The sequence below is a fragment of the Drosophila obscura genome, unplaced genomic scaffold (assembly GCF_018151105.1).
Source record: "Drosophila obscura isolate BZ-5 IFL unplaced genomic scaffold, ASM1815110v1 contig_1, whole genome shotgun sequence".
NCBI classification, from domain to species: domain Eukaryota; kingdom Metazoa; phylum Arthropoda; class Insecta; order Diptera; family Drosophilidae; genus Drosophila; species Drosophila obscura.
This window is the reverse complement of record NW_024542679.1, coordinates 1,965,947-1,984,022: the sequence shown is the minus strand read 5'-3', so window position 1 is coordinate 1,984,022 and position 18,076 is coordinate 1,965,947. Positions and strand designations below refer to the sequence as shown.

The window sequence follows — 18,076 nt, the reverse complement described above, 5'->3', positions numbered from 1 at the left end:
CCTGTCAGATTTCGTTGCAGTTTATTAACGAACGGAAAAACATGTCGCCTTCTTCTTATTCTTCTTTTGTGGTAATGTTTTTCCTGTTGTTTCTCTCTTTTTAATGATTTACAGTTTTTTCTCTCCCTCCCTCTCCCTCTGTCACTGCTGGTTTTCCCCCTTTTTCCTTTTCGTTTGATGTCATCTTGCGTGAGACATTTTTTTGGTTTAGGTTTTGTTTTTGTTCGGACTAATGAAGCGACTTATGCAATGACATGGAAAATTTGCGGTTCGCAGTTTTCTTTTTTTCGTTTTCGTTAGATTTTTTTTTCTCTCTTTCTTTTTGGAGTGTTTTTACGGCCAGTGCACAGCATTTGCATGGCGCCTTGAGCGGTTTGATCGGTAAGAGGAGTGCAGTGGAGGGGAGTGTAGGGGAGTGGCAGGAAGTTCATCAAAAGAGCAAAAGGTTTTTCCTTTTTTTTGCCATTTTTTTTTCTTTTATCGCGGGGGCTTTGATAAATGAAAACTTTTGCTAATTGGCTTTGGCGAATGTTGTGCGGAATGCTAAAATGTTTTGACTTTGCCTTTCCCGTCAAGCAAGAATGTGCTTTTTGTTTTTTTTTTTTAAAGTGCTGTACTTTACAGCACTTTGAAAAGATCATAAAGACACAGGCTACCCCTTTAATCCGGCCCTCCCTCCCTCCTAAGTAATGCAATCAATTTTCTTTTGTGAAACTTTTCTCTGGCCAAGTGACCAAAATGAAAGACTGAAAGGCTTTTTACAATAATCCAAGTGTACGCCCCCAAACTTTTTGGCTTACGACTGCCAATTTCCACCATTGTATTCCCACTCTCACCCCTCCCGTTTTTTTTTTCTAAGAAGTAGAAAGAAAATTGTCCAGAAAATATATGTATTTTGACAATTTCTTTCGCCTGCCACACCGCTTTATGCATACTAAGCTCATTATTGGGGCAAGAACTTCACTTCAGGACACAGAGAACATCCTTTCGCCTCGTCTCGTCTCGTTTGCTTTGCTTTGCTTTGGTCTGGTCGTCTACTGCGTTCGTGTTCTTTATTATTTCTTAACCAAAAGGGCGGGTCTGCAAAACTTTTTAATAGTGGCAGTCGCCTTTCAGCTATGGCCATGCCCCCCTCCCTGCCACCCGCGCCGGTAGACAATTTGATGAGCATTTTTTTTTTATATTTTATTGCATCTCTCTTGCTGTGCTATGCGGCTAACAATGCCCCATGGGCAGTGAGGCGCGGGGGTGTGGCATGCCCCCAAGCCAGACATTATGTCTGGAACCAAAAGTAGCACAATATTAAAATTTCTCGCTTGTCATTATAAATTCTTTGGGAACACCCCCCACCGCCTGTCTTGCTCCCTTTTAAAGTATGTTTTTTTCCCCTTAGCCTTTAAGTTGTTAATGCGACAGGGGGTGGGGGGGGGGGGAGTTGTGGCACGCGGTTGCAATCAGCATTCATTTTGAGTGACAGCTGAAGTATCCATAGCGTCATCGAGAGAGACGATACGATACGATGAGGCCTCAGGTCATGGGGGCCAACGGGCGGACAGCAAACCCCACAACAGAATTAGGATTCATAATATGACAAAGTGCTTGGCTTGGCTTGGGAGGGGGGGGGGAATGATGCTGAAGGGTGTTTTTATTGAGGGTTTGGGGAAACTGTAACTAAAGGTTTGTGTCCCCGTCTGCGTGTGCCAACTGATATCCTTGTAACACATTTGAGCAGACAGCACAGGCGGAGGAATACGAGGAGGAGGAACACTCACAGTTATGGCAGCTGCAGCTCGAAAATTGTGGTTGAAGGTGGAATCAACTCCATGCCACACACACACACGTATGAGTATGTGTATTGGTCCATGGGGACTGAACGGCTTCTGCTCCACCTAACCGCTCCCTTGCCTATGATGCCTATGGTTCCTGCTCCGTCATGTGGGTGTGCCTGTGCCTGTGCCTGTCCTATCCTGCCCAGTCCTGTCGTGCCGGTACACACACAGATAAGGCTCACTGACAGAGCCTTGGGGCATCGTCCGCACATGCCCGCCCGCCCCCATCCGTCGCCATAGCCATATCCTTCGATGGTTTACCTATGGCCTACGCATTTCATTTTGGTCAGGCAACGGACTCCGGAGCTCTCGGTTCCAGTTTCCGTTTCCTTCCTGTCTGTCCTGGCTGTCCTGGCTGCCCAACGCACACGCAGACGACTTCAAATTTTGATTGTCATTTACGTGACGCAGCGTACACACACACACACACACACACACCCCCACAATACATCTATGTATTCATATGTGTGTGTGTGTGTGCGAATGAAATTGCTGCAAATTATTCCCATTACGTTTTTGGAGGGCCTGCATTTCAAGTTGATTGTCGTTTACATTTCGAAGAGCAGCAGCTCCAAATGGGCAGAAGAAGGAGGGAGCACCATCCACCATCACCAACCACCAACAGGATACAAATAGTGGCAGGATATAGAGGATATATGTATGTAGAAGGGAAGTGTGTGTTAGTGTGTGTGTGTGGATAGGCCTTGATTGAGTTCCTGGAATAGGGCTCGTGTCGTGTCCGCCTGTCCTCCACTCGTCCGTCAATCGCTGGACAATTTGTATTGGTTCGAGAGCAATCAGCAAATGTTACGTTGATTTATGCGTTAATTCATCGATGAAAAATCGATTATTAATGAATTAAAATATCTGAATCGAGTGAATGAATGATGAATGATCATTGGATATGACATATGACAGGCGTTTATGTGTGCTTAAATTGTGTACAGATGATTTTTACAGATGAAAAATCAAGTAGTGAACATAAATAATCAATTATAAATCAATTAAGCGATAGGCTAAATTATGCCAAAATTGAATTTTTATCGATTTGCCGTACATTGCTGCTTTCATCGACTAATTTTAATGGGTAGCACTGCCTTCATATCTGCCACTGCCCCACAGTCCCTCCTCCAGAGAGAGTAATCAGAGCTGCTGCATCCTCTGAGCTGAACTGAATTGAAAGCCGAGGCCTATTCCTATTTACTGACCAAACAAACACATCTCTTTTGAATGCGTATCGAATGCGTCCTGTGTGTTTGCGCTGGTTTTGTCCTGTGAAATTGTCTACGTGTCTTTTGTGGCAGCCAACAGCAATCCCAATCCGCTCAATCGTTTTGGTGTGTTATTGCCGCACCGCAATACGAGCCATACGACTACCAAGTATTGCTCTCTCTCTATTTTTTCGTCATTTTTTGTGGGGCAAACAATGACGCGATCTCTCATACATATATGACGCTTCTCCCTTTTTTCCCTTTTTTTGTGTGTGGTTTTTGTATTTTTTGCTGTATGGTCTGACAAACAACTGATGATATATTGCAGTGGCAGCAGACGAGTGCCACGCCCAGCGCCTTTTGTTTGCAGTTGCCGCAAATCAGTGGCCAATAACGCAGTCCAGGAGGAAGAACCAGAATGTGGGCTCCTGCTTCCTGGATCCTGGCTGTGGATGTCGATATGAGACTATGCCCCACGGGCCGTGCTCTGCCTGCGCCTGGCTGGTTGTTTATGGAGAGCAAACCTTTTGAAGTTAATTAAAACGAATACGAAAGATGGAAACCCTCCACTGGGGGACGGACTGTGCTGTTCGTTTTTCCTTATTAATTTCTTTTTACGAGCCATGTTGTAAAAATATTATTGATAAATCTTCGTTTTTATATCTGAGAAAAAGCAGTGAAAACAGAAGCCATTTATTACCCCATTTTCCCTCCCATTATATAGCTTATTAATATATTTCTCTCTTTCCATTTGCACGGCAAATAAATTGGATTCCTGTTGCACTCAATGCATCTTCCGGGGGTGGAAGTTTTCACCTTTTACCTACCTTGTCTACTTGGTTTTTCTGCTGCCTCCAAGCTCTCCTTAGTCCTGGAAATTGTACCTATATTTCTTACTGGTTCTGCAGCTCTCTTCCTGCTGCAGCGCTTTTCCCCCGGAACAAAATCGAGAAATCGTATTAGAAATCAATTCATTTCATTTCTATTGTGCAATTTCCGTTTCGTCTTAGCAGAAGAGTGGCTGCAAAAAAAAGGAAGAAAAGTAGCTCAAAAAAGCAGCAAAATGTCGGGGATATGGCACGAAAGGAGCATGAGCTGGGGCAAATGGAGAGAAAACTCGCATACGTGGAGAGAAGACAGCGTACATACGAGGACAAATTGAGGTTGTAAATCCTCATTGATGGAGCCATTTGTGGCAAATCAATTTGTGATAAAGGTTGTGTTGTGTGCTGTTGTGGTCAAGCCAAAGTGAACTTGAATTAGTCTTGCTTACATCCCACAGGATATGGGATGGTTGGCCAATGATATCCTCAAGAATTAAGAGGGAACAACTGCTCCCTTAGCTTAGCTCTTTCTTTGCCTGTTTTTTCTTCACTTTTCTATGCCCAAATTTCAGCTCCAAATAAGTTTTGGACATTTCCCGCACACTCTCCATCCGCTCCCATTTCCACACACCTGCAACAATGTTGCATAATACCCTGGCGTAAAGTGTGACATTTTCCACGCCTCTTCATACACATTTTCCGCATGCATTTTCCACTCCACTCTCCTCTATCTCTCGCTCTCTCTAACTCTCTGTGTGTGGCGGCTAGCACTTCTTTTGTAAATTGCGCACATAAACTAATTCCGCATGCATGAAATGACTTTTATAGAAAAATGAGAAAATTGCAGTGGCTGTGTGTGTGTGTGTGTGTGGCAGTGGCAGGACCTCTCCCATGTACTCCTCTCTCTCTCTCTTCCATGCTGGCTGCCCCAAAACCAGAGCTGCCACCAAACCGCAACGTGAAACGTGAGGCGCGTCCCGTCACGGCGCATCCGTTAGGGTTAAGTTGCAAGTGCGTCCGTCCGTCCGTCCGTCTCTCCGTCCTGCAGCAGGACTCCAGCTAATTGTGTCACAATGATGAGCATCATTTTCAGCGCTCTTTTTGTTCGCATACTTTGCCAAAGGAGTGCCGCTGAAAAGCCAGGGAAAATGTGGGGAAAATGCCTGCCGCCTGCTGCCTGACTGGCAGACAGGAAATTAAGCATACGCCATGTGTGCCACATGTGCCATATGTGTGTGTGTGTGTGCCACTAATTTTCCGTTAGTAATTTCATTTCAAGCCGTGGGTTTCCTGCTCGCCCCCGAAAAAAAAAAACACTTTGAGGTGACGCCAACATCCAGAGCAGAGCGTTGATTGCTTTAAATGTGAGAATGCTTCTCATTCTCACTCGCATTCTCATTTCCCTTCCTCTGCCAGAGAAAGCCTTTCTCTTTACCCTTTCTCTCTCCTGAGTGAGAAAGCCACTCTTTCGGTTTTAATTATCATCAACGTCGGCATTTGTCTGGCATTTGTTGTTGATGCCCTTCTTAGATTTTTCGCTTTTGTCTTTCGGTTTTTTGGGAGCGGCGTCATTGGGTTTTTTGGCGCTTTTCCGTGCGATTTTCTCAGCCAATTTAAATGTCTACACATGCGGAGTGTCAGGCGGGCGGAAAAGCTGCGGATGCGGATGCGGCAACGGCAACCGACAACCCTTCTGCAGACAAATATGCTGTCATATGTTTCTGAAAAGGCGCCTTCCTCCCCCTATGCCGACTCCTGGCAGACATGATGAATGATGAGCCACCAATTGTTGCAGCTACTCTTTGAGAGGCAGAGGGTATTGTGACTTTGAGAATGTTTTCGAGGAAGGCCGAAAGGGAATTAACTTTGAACGCTAGAAATAAATATTTTTCCAAGATTATTAGCTCCTAAAATTTGATGATATCTACTCGACACAGTGAAGAATTCGGAGGCGATAATATACATAAATAGTCAAAGAAAACCAATCAGAGGTTGGAAATCTAAGTTTTATATGTACATATGAATGTACAAATGTAGATTCATAATCTACCTTAAGATAATCAAAATCGGCTGAGAAGCGGCCATGTTTGAGCAGGCGCAGAAATGATCGATCATGCTCGAGCAGGTCAGACGGAGCAAGCGCACAGCTTCGGCTGCGGCTTCGGCTTCATGCAGTCGAAACGAACATGAACGAACATGTTTGCGAGCGCAGTTGGACTAGGAAACAATCGCCCAGCTTCGGCTGCGGCTTCGGCTTCATGCAGTCGAAACGAACTTGATCGATCATGCTTGCGAGCGCAGTTGGAAGAGGAAACAATCGCACAGCTGCGGCTGCGGAGTTTCGACTTTGACTTGGAAACTTTTTAGGGTATAATAATAGTTTGGGGTATCTTAAGCTTCGTGCGCCTGCAGGCAGAATATGGTTTTCCTTCAATTGTTTTTCTGTTTTTGTTTGCGGATTACAAACAAATGTCGAATAGAAAGAAAACTCCTCTAAGGAGAACTCAACCCATGCCCCCCCAACCACATGAGGCACACAAAAGCAAACATTTTGACATGACTGACGGGCAGACGCATATCAGGAGAGGGCTCTATAATAAATATTCCCTATAAACGTTAAGCGATTTCCCTTCGATGGAGGGAAGGGAGCTTTGGAGCTGTGGAACTGTGGAGGAGCGAAGTAAAGTAATTTGTATGTAATTTGTTAAGTAATACACACATTTTTCCCCGGCAGGTTGTTTTTGTTGTTGTTTTTGTTTGTCTGGCTGTCTCGACAGGATGTGGCTTTCCTTCGTTTGGTTTCGTGGAGTGGCAGGAAAATAAAGAGAGCGGAAAAGTTCGAACGAGGAAGGGATTTGTACTCCTTAATTACGAAACATCAAAGTGGTCCGACGAGTCGTGTCGAGTCGAGTCGAGTCGAGTCTGTTGTTGAAGTCTTAAGCCCGTGTGTGTGTGTGTGTGTGTGTGCCGCATTGGGGAGCATGGGGGCATGGGACTTGCTGTGGCCATTGATGTGGCAACAATCTTGGTGCCTGCCTCGCCCCATCACTCATTCAAGTGTTGGAATCTAACACATTCCAGGCACAACCTCTAATAGAGTCTTCGATTAAATTGATGCATGCAACATGTGGAATGGGTAATTAATTCAACGAATCCTGCCCAGGAAAAAGAAAGGATCCCCCAACAGAGACTGGACCTGCGTGTCAGCAATTAATATTTTGCCACGTTCCTGGAACCCCAAACTGAAAATTGTTTGTACGTGTTTCGTTCTCGGACCTTCCTTTGAGATGAGAGTTTTTGTCCCTCTTCTAATTGGAAATTGCTTGCCAAACTACCCTTCAAAATCGATTGTCTGCTGCTTTTGGGGTATTCCTTGGGGTTTGAGTAATTGAAAGACAATCAAGTGACAAGACAGAAGTCCTGCTGCAGCCCGAAAAAAGAGTTGTTTCCTCCGACAGTGGGGCATTCACTACATACTCGTATATTCGGTGTTAATCCTCGCACATGAATCAATTTACGAGCAGCACTTTCACCATATTTTCCGCTCTTTTGGCCACAATAAATAAACCAGTAATTGGAAGTGATGGAAGGAAGGGATAAACACACACTCCACAAAGCAACAGCAACAGCAGAACACAGCTCCCAAAAGCAAAGAGAGAGAGCGCAAACCGAAATCTCTAATCAAATGTCAATTCCTTATTCAATAAAAATCCAAAACATACGAGAGAAAGCACTCGCAGAAAAACAGAAATAAGTGTACGGATAGAGTAAATCTTTTAACGACTTTTACGACTCGATTGTTGTTGGGCTTTCGTACTGGCTGGCATTTTTCCTTCCTGGCGTTGCCTTCTCCCTTTTATGGCTTTTTCACATTGTCCTCCTGACCATATCCTCGCTGCCACGACGATCCGCTCTGCTCCTGACCATTGCCAATGTAACGTGCTTCTGTATAAGCCATTAAATGTGCCCCACAACACCGCACCGCACAGCACAGCTCTGCTCCTCCTCGCTGTGTTTGGCTTCTCCTGACTGTTTTCGGCCAATTATTACGCGCGATTTATGCTTTTATTTGTCAAGAAAAGTTCGAAAAGACCAAAAGACCAGCTAAAGTTCAGAGTTCATGAAAACGAGTGGGAAAACACACTCATAATTGATTGTAAATCATTAAATCAGGGTCATATTTTGATAAACTTTTGCCCATGACTCGATTTGTGGCACATAAAAGTGGGCAGAAGAGTAGGGAAAATACTTAAAATTGGGTTTAAAATCCTTCTTTTTTTTTTGTATGTCTTAAGCTTTTCCTTAGCCTTAGTAATTCTTAGCCTTTCCTTAGTTTTATTTTTCACTTTGCTTGCAAACCTTTTTTTAATTTCCACTTTTTCCCGCATTTCTTTTTCTCCTCTTTTTTTTCTGTTTGTTTTCCAGCCCAAGAATCTGCGAAAAATGATAATAAGAAACCACAAGGTAAAATGCTTTTTATTACACTCCTTACATTTCCTTCATATATCCTTCATTTTTGCTCCCCCGTTTGAATTTTCTTATTTGCTTTGGGGAATTGTCGTCTGGCACAGACACAGAGACTTTTAATAGTTTTCCTGGACAGCAATTTAAATTGTCATATTTTATGCGCCAAAGCCTTCAAGAAAATGTCATTAAAATGGATGTCAAGCAGAGTCAAAGTCAACCTTCTGATGCTCCTGCTCCTGCTCCCGCTCCTCCTCCCTCAGTGATTCCCACTGATTGTTGTGCCATTACGGAAAATATCCTCCTATCCCATTGTAAATAGATATCCTTTCTCACAGATAGTTATAGTTGTATGGGTGGGTGGGTATATGTAGCATGAATATGCAGAGTGTGCAGGCGACAGCCAAAAGTAATGACAAAACGCAGCGGGCTATCATTTTCATTCGCATATTGAGACACATTTTCTTTCCCAGTCGGCAGCCAGCAGGCGGCAGACGGCCTTCTAGGATGCAGTCTCCCCTCCTCCCCCCAAATAGTTGTCATCTCTTCCGTAATTGAATCCTGGGCCGAAAACTATAAATTCTCTCAAATGGTAAACAAGGATAACAACTTTTTGGGGGCCCATTAAAATAAGAACTTTTTGATTGAGATAGAAGCAGTAGCAGGAAAATAGGAAGAAATGTTCAACAATAGAACAATAGAGAATATTGGAGAGTTTATTTGGGAGCTTATAAAATATTAAAATGGGAATCAAAATTTTTAATTATGAAGCATTTCAAAAGGGAGTAAAGCTTATAGCTTTCCGATGAAGAGTTAAAAGTTAAGCAAATGTAACTGCATAAAAACTTAAAACTGGGAGAGTAAAAGAAAATGATTCTCAGCTATTTGTTTTGATTTAAAAAAAAATTTTCTAATTGGCTATTAAAAAGCATTTGCATTGCTTTTTCCGTATTACATATCTGCAGCAGAAAAGCCTTTAAAGTTCAAGGAAAATCTTTTTCTACAATTTGGCGAATATTGGGAAAACATTTTTGTAGATTATTTTTAGGCTTAAACATGGCTTTAGCTTTGATATTCTGAGTAATTTCTATATTCTAAAATGTTTATGGAAAATTTGCATCCCTCGAAAATCAAACAGTCCCCCCCATCCCGTAACCTCTTCCCTCCTTTCGGACGATGGAGAGAATCCAAAGTAAACATTTGAGGATGCAGCATTGCAGCAACACCCTTCGTGTGTCCCTTCCATGCACTCACCCAAGGAAAGGACTCTGCTACCCTTAAATTCACGTCGATTTCTGGCTGTCTGTCTGGTGCCATCCTCTGCTGTCCCTTCGTTGTCTCTCTTCTGTATTGTAATTGAATTCTACAACAACACAATAAATTTTAGGCACTAAACGGCAATGGCAAAGGCAAAGGCAATGGCAGGGGCGAGCGAAGCGAAGAAAGAGTGGGTGAAACGGGGCTAAAAAGAGGGGGGCTAACACGGCTGCCAAAACGTGCAGACAGACAGTCGAGGGAGGGATGGCGGGTGGTGGTAGAGAGTTCGATGCAGTAAAAAGAGAAAATTTAATTTCTTGCCTGAATAATAAATCACAAACATAAACAGCACTGTGGATCTAAAAGAGGAAAGGGGGTCAGGCAGGCGGGCAAGGAGATGTCGCCACATAAAGGCTCCCAATGGGTGCCCGCTTGCCGCACCAACTCCCTTAGTCCTTTTTTTTCGCGTGGAGGCAATTTAAAATTCGTTGTCGATGGCAGGACTTTGTGACTCCGGCTCTGGCTCTGGCTCTCAAGGGTTGCCGTGGCCAGAGTTGCCATTGCACTTATCAAAAATGTCATTTCCGGGAGGGCCAAGGAAAAGCTGTGGCAAAGCCCTCTCCACACAAATAAATTCGGCAACGGAAGTGGCAGTTAGTTGGGAGGGGGAGGGTAAAAAAAGGGGACCGGAAGTGTCGACTTTCGAGTGTCGCTTTATTAAATTTTTACGCAAATGCACGACACGCGGATATGAATAACAATAACAGTACATACAGACATATATATAGGGATATATATATGAGGGGGTCTCTGGCATAAATATGAACAAAAGGCAGAGAAGGCCTTCAGGGGGCCGGAACACTCATCCTTATGCAAATGAAAAGTAAAAACTTTTATGTCCCCAATATTTATGCATTTTTACGAGTGCGAGTGCGAGTACGGGTACGACACACACAGCGTGGGCGTGGCTGTGACCCAGTGTGGCCTTTTGCAACAATCCGCGCTGTGATTTCCTCTCATTTTTTATGACATTTCCAGTAGTTTCCCAGCCTCTAGAGGCAACCGAACATAAATATTGTTGCAAAGCCAAAAACAAATAGCAAACAGAAATTACAATAATATGCAATAATGCAAAAGGACAACAGAGGACACAACAGCCCCCCCAGACGAAGAGCACACACACACACACACACACAGCACATATGGAGAGTAGACTTCTGCCGCCTCCTGCCTCATTCTGCTGTATCTCTGCCCCATGTGTCTGTCTGTCTGCCTGTCTGTCCCATGCGTGGCTTTAAGTCACAGCAGGACGTGACATCCTTGCATAGCATTTGCATAACTATATCAACAAGAGACAGACCCATGGACCATCATGGACCAACAGAAGCAGCAGCACCAGGAGGAGCAGGGCCAGGAGCAGCAGCAGACATCAGCGACTGCCAACGCGCGGACACCAGAATCTGAATACTCCCCTGTCTCCTATCCCCCCCTGTCCTGTCGTTCCTGTCGCCATATCTACCTCCCTGGCGCAGCTCCTGCTGCTATATCTTGCTCCTGTTCCCTGTCCCTCTCGCTGTCGCTGTCCCAGTCCCTGGTGTTATTTTTATCAGAGTTCCATTTTTTTTTTTGCGAGCAACGCGACGCTTTTCCTTGATGCGCTTGCATAATTTTCATTGTTTTCATTTTACAAGCGAATTTCCCTCAACTTATATTTTAGTTTTTTCTCTTTGTTTTTTTTTTTTGGTGCAAGGACTTCCTGCACTGATTTTCTGTTTGCATTTCAAGTTTTTCGCGTCACAGATTTTTACACCTTTTTTTATTTGTTTTTGGTGCGGTGCTGTAAAACTTTATATGAAGGCGTTAACAAAGAAAGAGGATATTACTTATAAGGCAGGGCAAAACACTATTCCCTGGGTGATAAAAACACTTCAGTAGAACACTAAAAGGGTTTATGGAATTCCAAAAGGGAAAAGGGTCCGCCAGAACCAGCAAAAGTGTGTCAGCAAAGGATATCAACAGGAAAGGAAGAAACTACCAAAAAGTTCCCCAAGAAATCGATCAGTTTTTACCCATTTAATCAGCTATGAAGCTCTTAATCTTGCGAAGCGATAGGATGCCTTCCCAAAAGAACTTTAAGTATTCGAATCCCCCATATTCAGGCTCCTCCAGTCCCTCCTAAGGTTTCTTATGCTTCACTTAGGTATATCTCCACAGTCAATAGATTTGTAACCGATAATCCAAAGTAAGTTCTTCTAGTGGCATATTTTTAGCCATCTTTAAGTGCTTTTCCCCTGCCTCTATCTGGCCTCTTAAGTTGCCACTTATGCCCTAATTCGCCTCATCACACAAAATCGATATCTATAGCATCGATAGCTACATATATGGCCACATAACAATAATCGTTTTGATGACCCGCAAAAATCCAATGCCAAGAAATGGAAACTCGCGCATTTCCATTGTCATTTTCCATTGTCATTTTCCATTTCCTTTTCCGCTGCGCCCCATTCACACACACACACACACACACACACACTCTCAGTATACCAATTATCGTTGCCAAAATGCTGGCTGACATTTGCTGGCTGCTTGAGGCACTCACACACACACACACACACATGAGCAATTCAATTTAAGAAGTTTCTAATATACCAAAACAGACAGAGAGATAAAGAGATAGAGAGAGAGAGAGAGTGAGAGAGAAGGAAGCGCTGCCAACGGCACTGTTGCTTTGCTCTTCTCTTTATTGTTCTTTGGCTCTCATTTTTCGTGCATTTTACAGGCACTTTTCCAATGCTCAGTCAATTTTTGCAAATCAAATGTCTGCTCTGCTCCGCACCCTTCTCCTGCTCCAGCATTTTCGCTGATTTGCCAGGAAAATCGGGGCGAGAGGAGTGGAGTGAAGTGGAGCAAACGATGCCAAATGCCATTCCACTTGAATGGCTAGACGGGCGGAAGGAGCGCCTTCGTCTTCGCATCGCATCGAGAGAGGCATTTTCCAAATATCTATTGAAGTTTTTCTTTTCGTTCTATTTGGCTTCATTTATGGCCTCTGCTCTCGCATATTGCCTCGCAATTTAATCGGCTGTCAGGGCACAGAGCAAACATACTCCTAAGGATATTCCCTGGCTTCAAATATCCTTAGATCATCATCCATTCTCCTCCTCCCTAGCTGTGCCACGAAACGGACTGAAACTTTTTTCTTTATTATTTCTACAATCAGCTGCTGTTGAATTTTTAATTTTTATGTTAGTAATTTTTCAGCATTTTCTTTCTGTTTTCTCTACTGCTGTGGGTGGGTGGGCGGTTGGGGGGTGCGGAAAAGGAAACGCGTTGTGCCCCGGAAGAACATCTTGCGCGGGAATATTAAATTTTTTATGCTTTCGGCAGAGTGGAAATGGAAAAATAAAATAAGAATAAGAGTAAAGTTTTTTTGCAGAACGAATGGGGAAACATGCTGCGAATGCCAAAGTGCTGGAATGTGTGTTACTACATCTACATTTGCTTCATTTTTAGTGTTATGTGTGTCTCGGGCACTGTTACTCTGCCAATTCTTAAATGGAAAATCTCCGTACGTCTCCATCCATTCTGCAGTTTGGTTGGTTATCTCTTTAAGCGCCGCAACGCGTAATTTACGGCCCAGAAGTGCAACGAAGCTGCAGAGATCCGGGGAGCCAGGGAGCCAATCCGCTGAAAGTTATTATATAAATATTTCAAATGAAAGCAGATGCACCTGGCACCTGGCACCTGGCAACTGGCACCTGGAGCCCTCCCCCACTTCACGGCTGCAGAGCAGACTCAGACTCTGTTGTAGAGCAAAAGCAAACATAATTTAAAATGTAATTAGTGCTCAAATAGAAAACCAAACAAACAGAGAGAACCGAACGTATGTATTCCGTGTTGCCGTATTGCCATGTGGGGCTTTGGCTGTGGCTGTGGCTGGGGCGTGGCTGTTGAACCTCGCCCCAATGGCAAATAGAACCAGAAGCCAAATGCTGCTGTTGCTCCCCGCAAAGTCAATGAATGAATGGCGGAGCAGCAGCAGCAGCAGGTTACTAGGTGACCCAGTCCCATCCACACCCCTGGACACACACACACACACACACACACCTGTCTGTATGGGGCAGAGGGAGAAAGAAGGCGCCCTGGAGGAGACTGCACAACTTTGTCCTAGACCAACTTTTTAGCAGCTGCTGTTGCTGTTGCTGTTGCTGCTGCTGCTGCTACTGTTGGCGCTTCTGTGGCTTCTGCTGCTTTTGAAACATTTTATTATAACGAGCAAAAGGTGCAGCAGCAGCAGCAGCAACATCAACCCAACCCACCCCACAGGTTTTCCATTCATTTCCCTCATTTCAAGGTTGTCTGAATACGATTTTTGGCACACAAAAAGATCTCGGTTTATTTTTTGTACCTCTGTTTTGCTTCATTATACGTAGGAGGAGTATTGATGATGTGCAGAATGAGAGTTGTTGAGCGGGCGGATGAGGGGGTCGAGCCCTCTCGAAAGTTCAACTTTTGTGCTCATTATGGAAATGCGGAATACTTCTAGGACTACTTCTGGGACTGCTTCCCCAGCAGCACTTGAAGGAGCAGCTTATCCACTTGCACGAGTCCCCTTGTAAGCCTCTGTTGTCCGCTGCCGGCTCCACGGGGGTGGGCTGGGGGCCCCACTAATTTGGTTTTTAAGTGGTTCTGCTGCTCATTAAGCTGCTGCCCTTTTTCCTTTGCCATTTTCCATTCTCCCATTACGTTGCCTTTACCTTTGTCGTACCTTTGCTTACGTATTCTCTTTCTGCATTCTGTTTTTGCAGACTGGCGCAGCACGGACAGCACCGACCATCATGATCGCGTCCAGAGGCAATTGTCCGTCTCCTCCGACAGCAAGCTGCTGGACGAGGACATCCGTGAGGAGATGAAGTACCATTCGCATGTGGTCATGCGTCCCAAGAAGCCGCCCAGACCCAAGTCCGAGGTGTTTCTCAACAAGCAGGATCCGCATCCGCGACGCAAACGCTTCAGTGCATTTGGTGTAAGTATTTTATGCTCCCATTTCCGCACAGCCTTTCACAGGCGAAGGCCAGCAGCAGCACACAACTGTTGCATACATTCACGCAAATGCGGCACATTGCTGGCACTTGTGATTCCCAACCGGTTCTAGCTGCCTAGCCATCAGCTGACGGCTGTTGGCATGCCAAAAGTATTATTGAAAATTTTTAATCTCTTTGAAATTTATCTTGGTGGGACCCTTTTGTTACGGCAATTGAGTGTTCCCGATTCGAAATACATTTGAAATTCATGCTAGGTATAGTTGTAGGTAATATATAGCACTGATCTGAATTAATATATCCATATATAGATATATAATGCTCAAGGTATTGATGCAGAATTTTTTCAACTTTTCCTACACCTTTTAAAAGAAGTTTCTTTGATATTCATTTTGCTAGACATTCAATGGAGTTCCGAACCCAAAAGAGACTCATCAGAGAGTTATATATTCTCAGTAATTACATTCCAAAATCAATCGAAAGTCAACAAATCTTTGTGCAGTAGAAGCACATTCACATTTCTTATATTTTGTAACATTTAAAGACTAAATAAGGTGAACTTTTACTCTTCAGAAGAGTTTTTACGAGGAAGATATCTGCCACCCAAAAAAGCGAGTGTGAATTTATAAAATAAAACAAAAATAAACAGACACACAAAAGAGCCAGCAAGCGTTTGAAACTCATTCGTATATTCTTCCCATGCCACGGCAGAACACTCCTCCTGTGGGCATTCAATTCCCTCTCTGATTACATCATACTCTAATTAAATGTAGCAACAACAACTAACTAACTTTGTTAATTAATTAACAAGAACATGATACATTTTTCACTTTTCCGTTGCTGTGGCTGTTTCTGTTTTCCCCACAGGGCGACTCCCCGTTTGGGAAGCAGGAGGCCTACGTCAAGCTGGAACCACTGGGCGAAGGGTCCTATGCGACGGTCTACAAAGGATTCAGCAAGTGAGTACCGCCACACCCCCAGACAGGATAACGAGCAGCAGCAGCAGAAGGAGTAAGAGCTGGTGGTGGGGGGAAGCTTTTCCTATTTTGGGGTTGCCATGTCAGTGGGTTAAATAAAAAATCATTTTTGGTCGTGAGCGACAGGCGAACAGGCGGAGAACCAAAACCTCATCTCAGCTGGAACTTCTCTCTCCTGATAGACCTCGCTCCAAATGGCTTTCATTTTTAAGACCCAAAAAAAGAAAGCCGAGGAAAAACTGTGTCATTCTGGCCTGATTTATACGCTAGTTTCCCACAGCCCCAACAGCCCCCACCAGCCACCACCAGCCTCCGTTTTGCATCCGTTTTTGTGGCTCTTTTGCTGGAGTTGGGTCTCTGGTCTCCATTACGCAGTGCCATTTCTTTGTCCCCGTTGGCAGACTCATTACAGAGCCAGAGCCAGAGCCACAGAGAGCCAGCCATGCAAATGTGGCTATCAATCAAGTGGCGGGTTGGCCCAGAGCCCACAAGGAAGGCACAAGGATGGATCCATGTGGGTCATGGGATGGATGCAATGCTGCCTCTTTCCCCTTTTCTGCTGTTGTTATTGTTGTCGACAATTTTTGTTTTTGGCCCGACTCCAGGACACGCACTTTTCTCTTCAGAACTTGCTCCACAATTGAGTTGACTTTTCTTTTGGTTTTAGGCAAATGCTTCATGGCTCCGTGCTTCATGTTTCTCCTCCTGCTCCTCCTGTTTCCTTTCTTTCTTTAAGCCTCCATGCCATGTCCTTCCTTTCTTTAAGCCTCCATGCCATGTCCTTGCTTTCCTTGAGCTTCCCCATCCCTCGTTTCTGGTCAAAATGCTGCCTCATTTGCGGCTCGTCTGGCTCTGATTTCTTTGGGCATTGGAGTTTTGGTTGCGAAGGCAGTGTGGAGTTTTCGCCCTCTCATAATTTGACAAATGAGCCTGGAAAATGTGTGCAATAGGTGGAAGCCCGGACAAGGCTTCGTCACCTTTTTGACAGGGCCGGGCCTCCTCTTCCGCCTTCCATTCCGATGATAGATGCCTGCCCGTCTCCTTCGTGATTCCCGTCACAGGCAGTGCCAGTGCCTTTGCCTCGACTGTCCTTCAACCCCCCAGAGCCCATTCCACTTCTGTTAACCCCTAAACATCCCTTCAACCCCCTCCTCAACCCATCCTCAAGGCACTTCATCTTTTCTTTGCTAGCAATCTCCATGCTTTGTTTTTTGATTTATTTGACAATCATTTGCTTTGGTGTTCTTCGTTCAACTTTCGTTCTTTCCCATCCATAATGGGCGGGGGGGGCATTACGTGTAAACGGAAAACTTGTTTGGCTTTTCCACAGCCTCTTCTCGTTCTTTCGGTCTTTCGGTCTTTGGCTCTTCCGCTCTCTGCCTTTTCCACTGATTTTCCCCTACTGCCCTTCCCTATTCTTCTCTCATTTGATATGCACGACAGCGCCTACATGCGAAATGAGTTCCAATTAGCCTTTGTTTATACGAAATGCAATTAATTCGCTCTAATTTATCTGCCAAATGGGAATGGGAATGGCAATGGTAGCTCCTGTAACCCTGGCAGCACCTCCCTAACACCCTCCCACCCTTGGGTTGTACTTTTTCTTAGGCTTAGGTTTTGGCTTCTTTGTTCCGTTGGGAGCGGGGCGGGTCGGGGTCCTTTGGCACACTGCACACTGCACGACGACGACTCCTTACGCTCTGCTTTGCCTTTTGCTCCTTTTCAAATTGAAATGGAAATGGAAATTTAGGTCACTTTCCATCGTTTCTTCCGTTCGTTCTCCATTCCCCGCTGTTGCTGCTGCTGCCTAATTTTTCTCCAAGATTGATGCTGCCTCCTCTCTGTCGTCCCTCTCTCTGGGGTTTCTTTTTTCTTTTGGGCAAGTTTATTCAGGTCCATTCTCTGGTTCTCCTGCCCCTCTAAATCTCTCCCCCTCTTGCTCTTGCTCTCTCTCTCTCTGTCTCTGTGTTTGTCAATTGTAAAAGATTTCATGAATGATTTCACTTCTATTTGACTTTCGTTTTTCTTTGCATTGTCCTTTGCCAGGGGTCTCTGGCTACGGCCACTGCCACTGCTCCTGCCTTATCCTTTGCTCCTTTTGTGCTTCCGTACTATTTTCTACCTTCCTGAACAAACAAATGAAAAAGGGGGGCATGGCGGAGGCGGTGCTGCCAAATCTGAATCTGAATCGGAATGGAAGCCTCGAGAGCACTTGGAGCAGAAGTCAAGTTCCTGATTAGCATTTAGTAGGTCAGCTGTCACACGGCAGTGGGACGACCCCTTCCCCCTTCCTCCCTTTCCCCACCCCAAGAAAAACTTCAATTGAGAAAAGTTCCGCGCCTAAGGCAGGAGACGCCACAAAACTTTGATGGCTGACACACGCAATTTTCGGTTTATGCTTAACTAAATCGTATTATTTTTGCATTAACAAGCGAGAGACAAAAAAGCTGTATGTGTGTGGCAGCATTCCCT

General features: G+C 44.6%; 1 protein-coding gene and 1 non-coding gene across 7 annotated transcripts in view; both read left to right on the top strand.

Moving 5' to 3' along the window:
- Positions 1-18,076, top strand: part of LOC111076841 (cyclin-dependent kinase 14) — a 118,121-nt gene that overhangs the window by 91,719 nt on the left and 8,326 nt on the right. For 4 of the 6 annotated variants that reach the window (XM_041594758.1, XM_041594755.1, XM_041594761.1 and 1 more), the window contains 3 exons: positions 8,290-8,328; positions 14,394-14,611; positions 15,495-15,586. In XM_041594758.1, the coding sequence (XP_041450692.1) occupies positions 8,290-8,328; positions 14,394-14,611; positions 15,495-15,586 (349 nt within the window). The remainder of the gene's footprint in view (positions 1-8,289; positions 8,329-14,393; positions 14,612-15,494; positions 15,587-18,076) is intronic. The other 2 variants (XM_041594759.1, XM_041594763.1) reach the window with 1 other exon arrangement.
- On the top strand, positions 14,790-14,856 carry LOC121404786. Its single transcript, XR_005968216.1, has one exon. It is a non-coding gene; the product is annotated as a U7 small nuclear RNA (small nuclear RNA).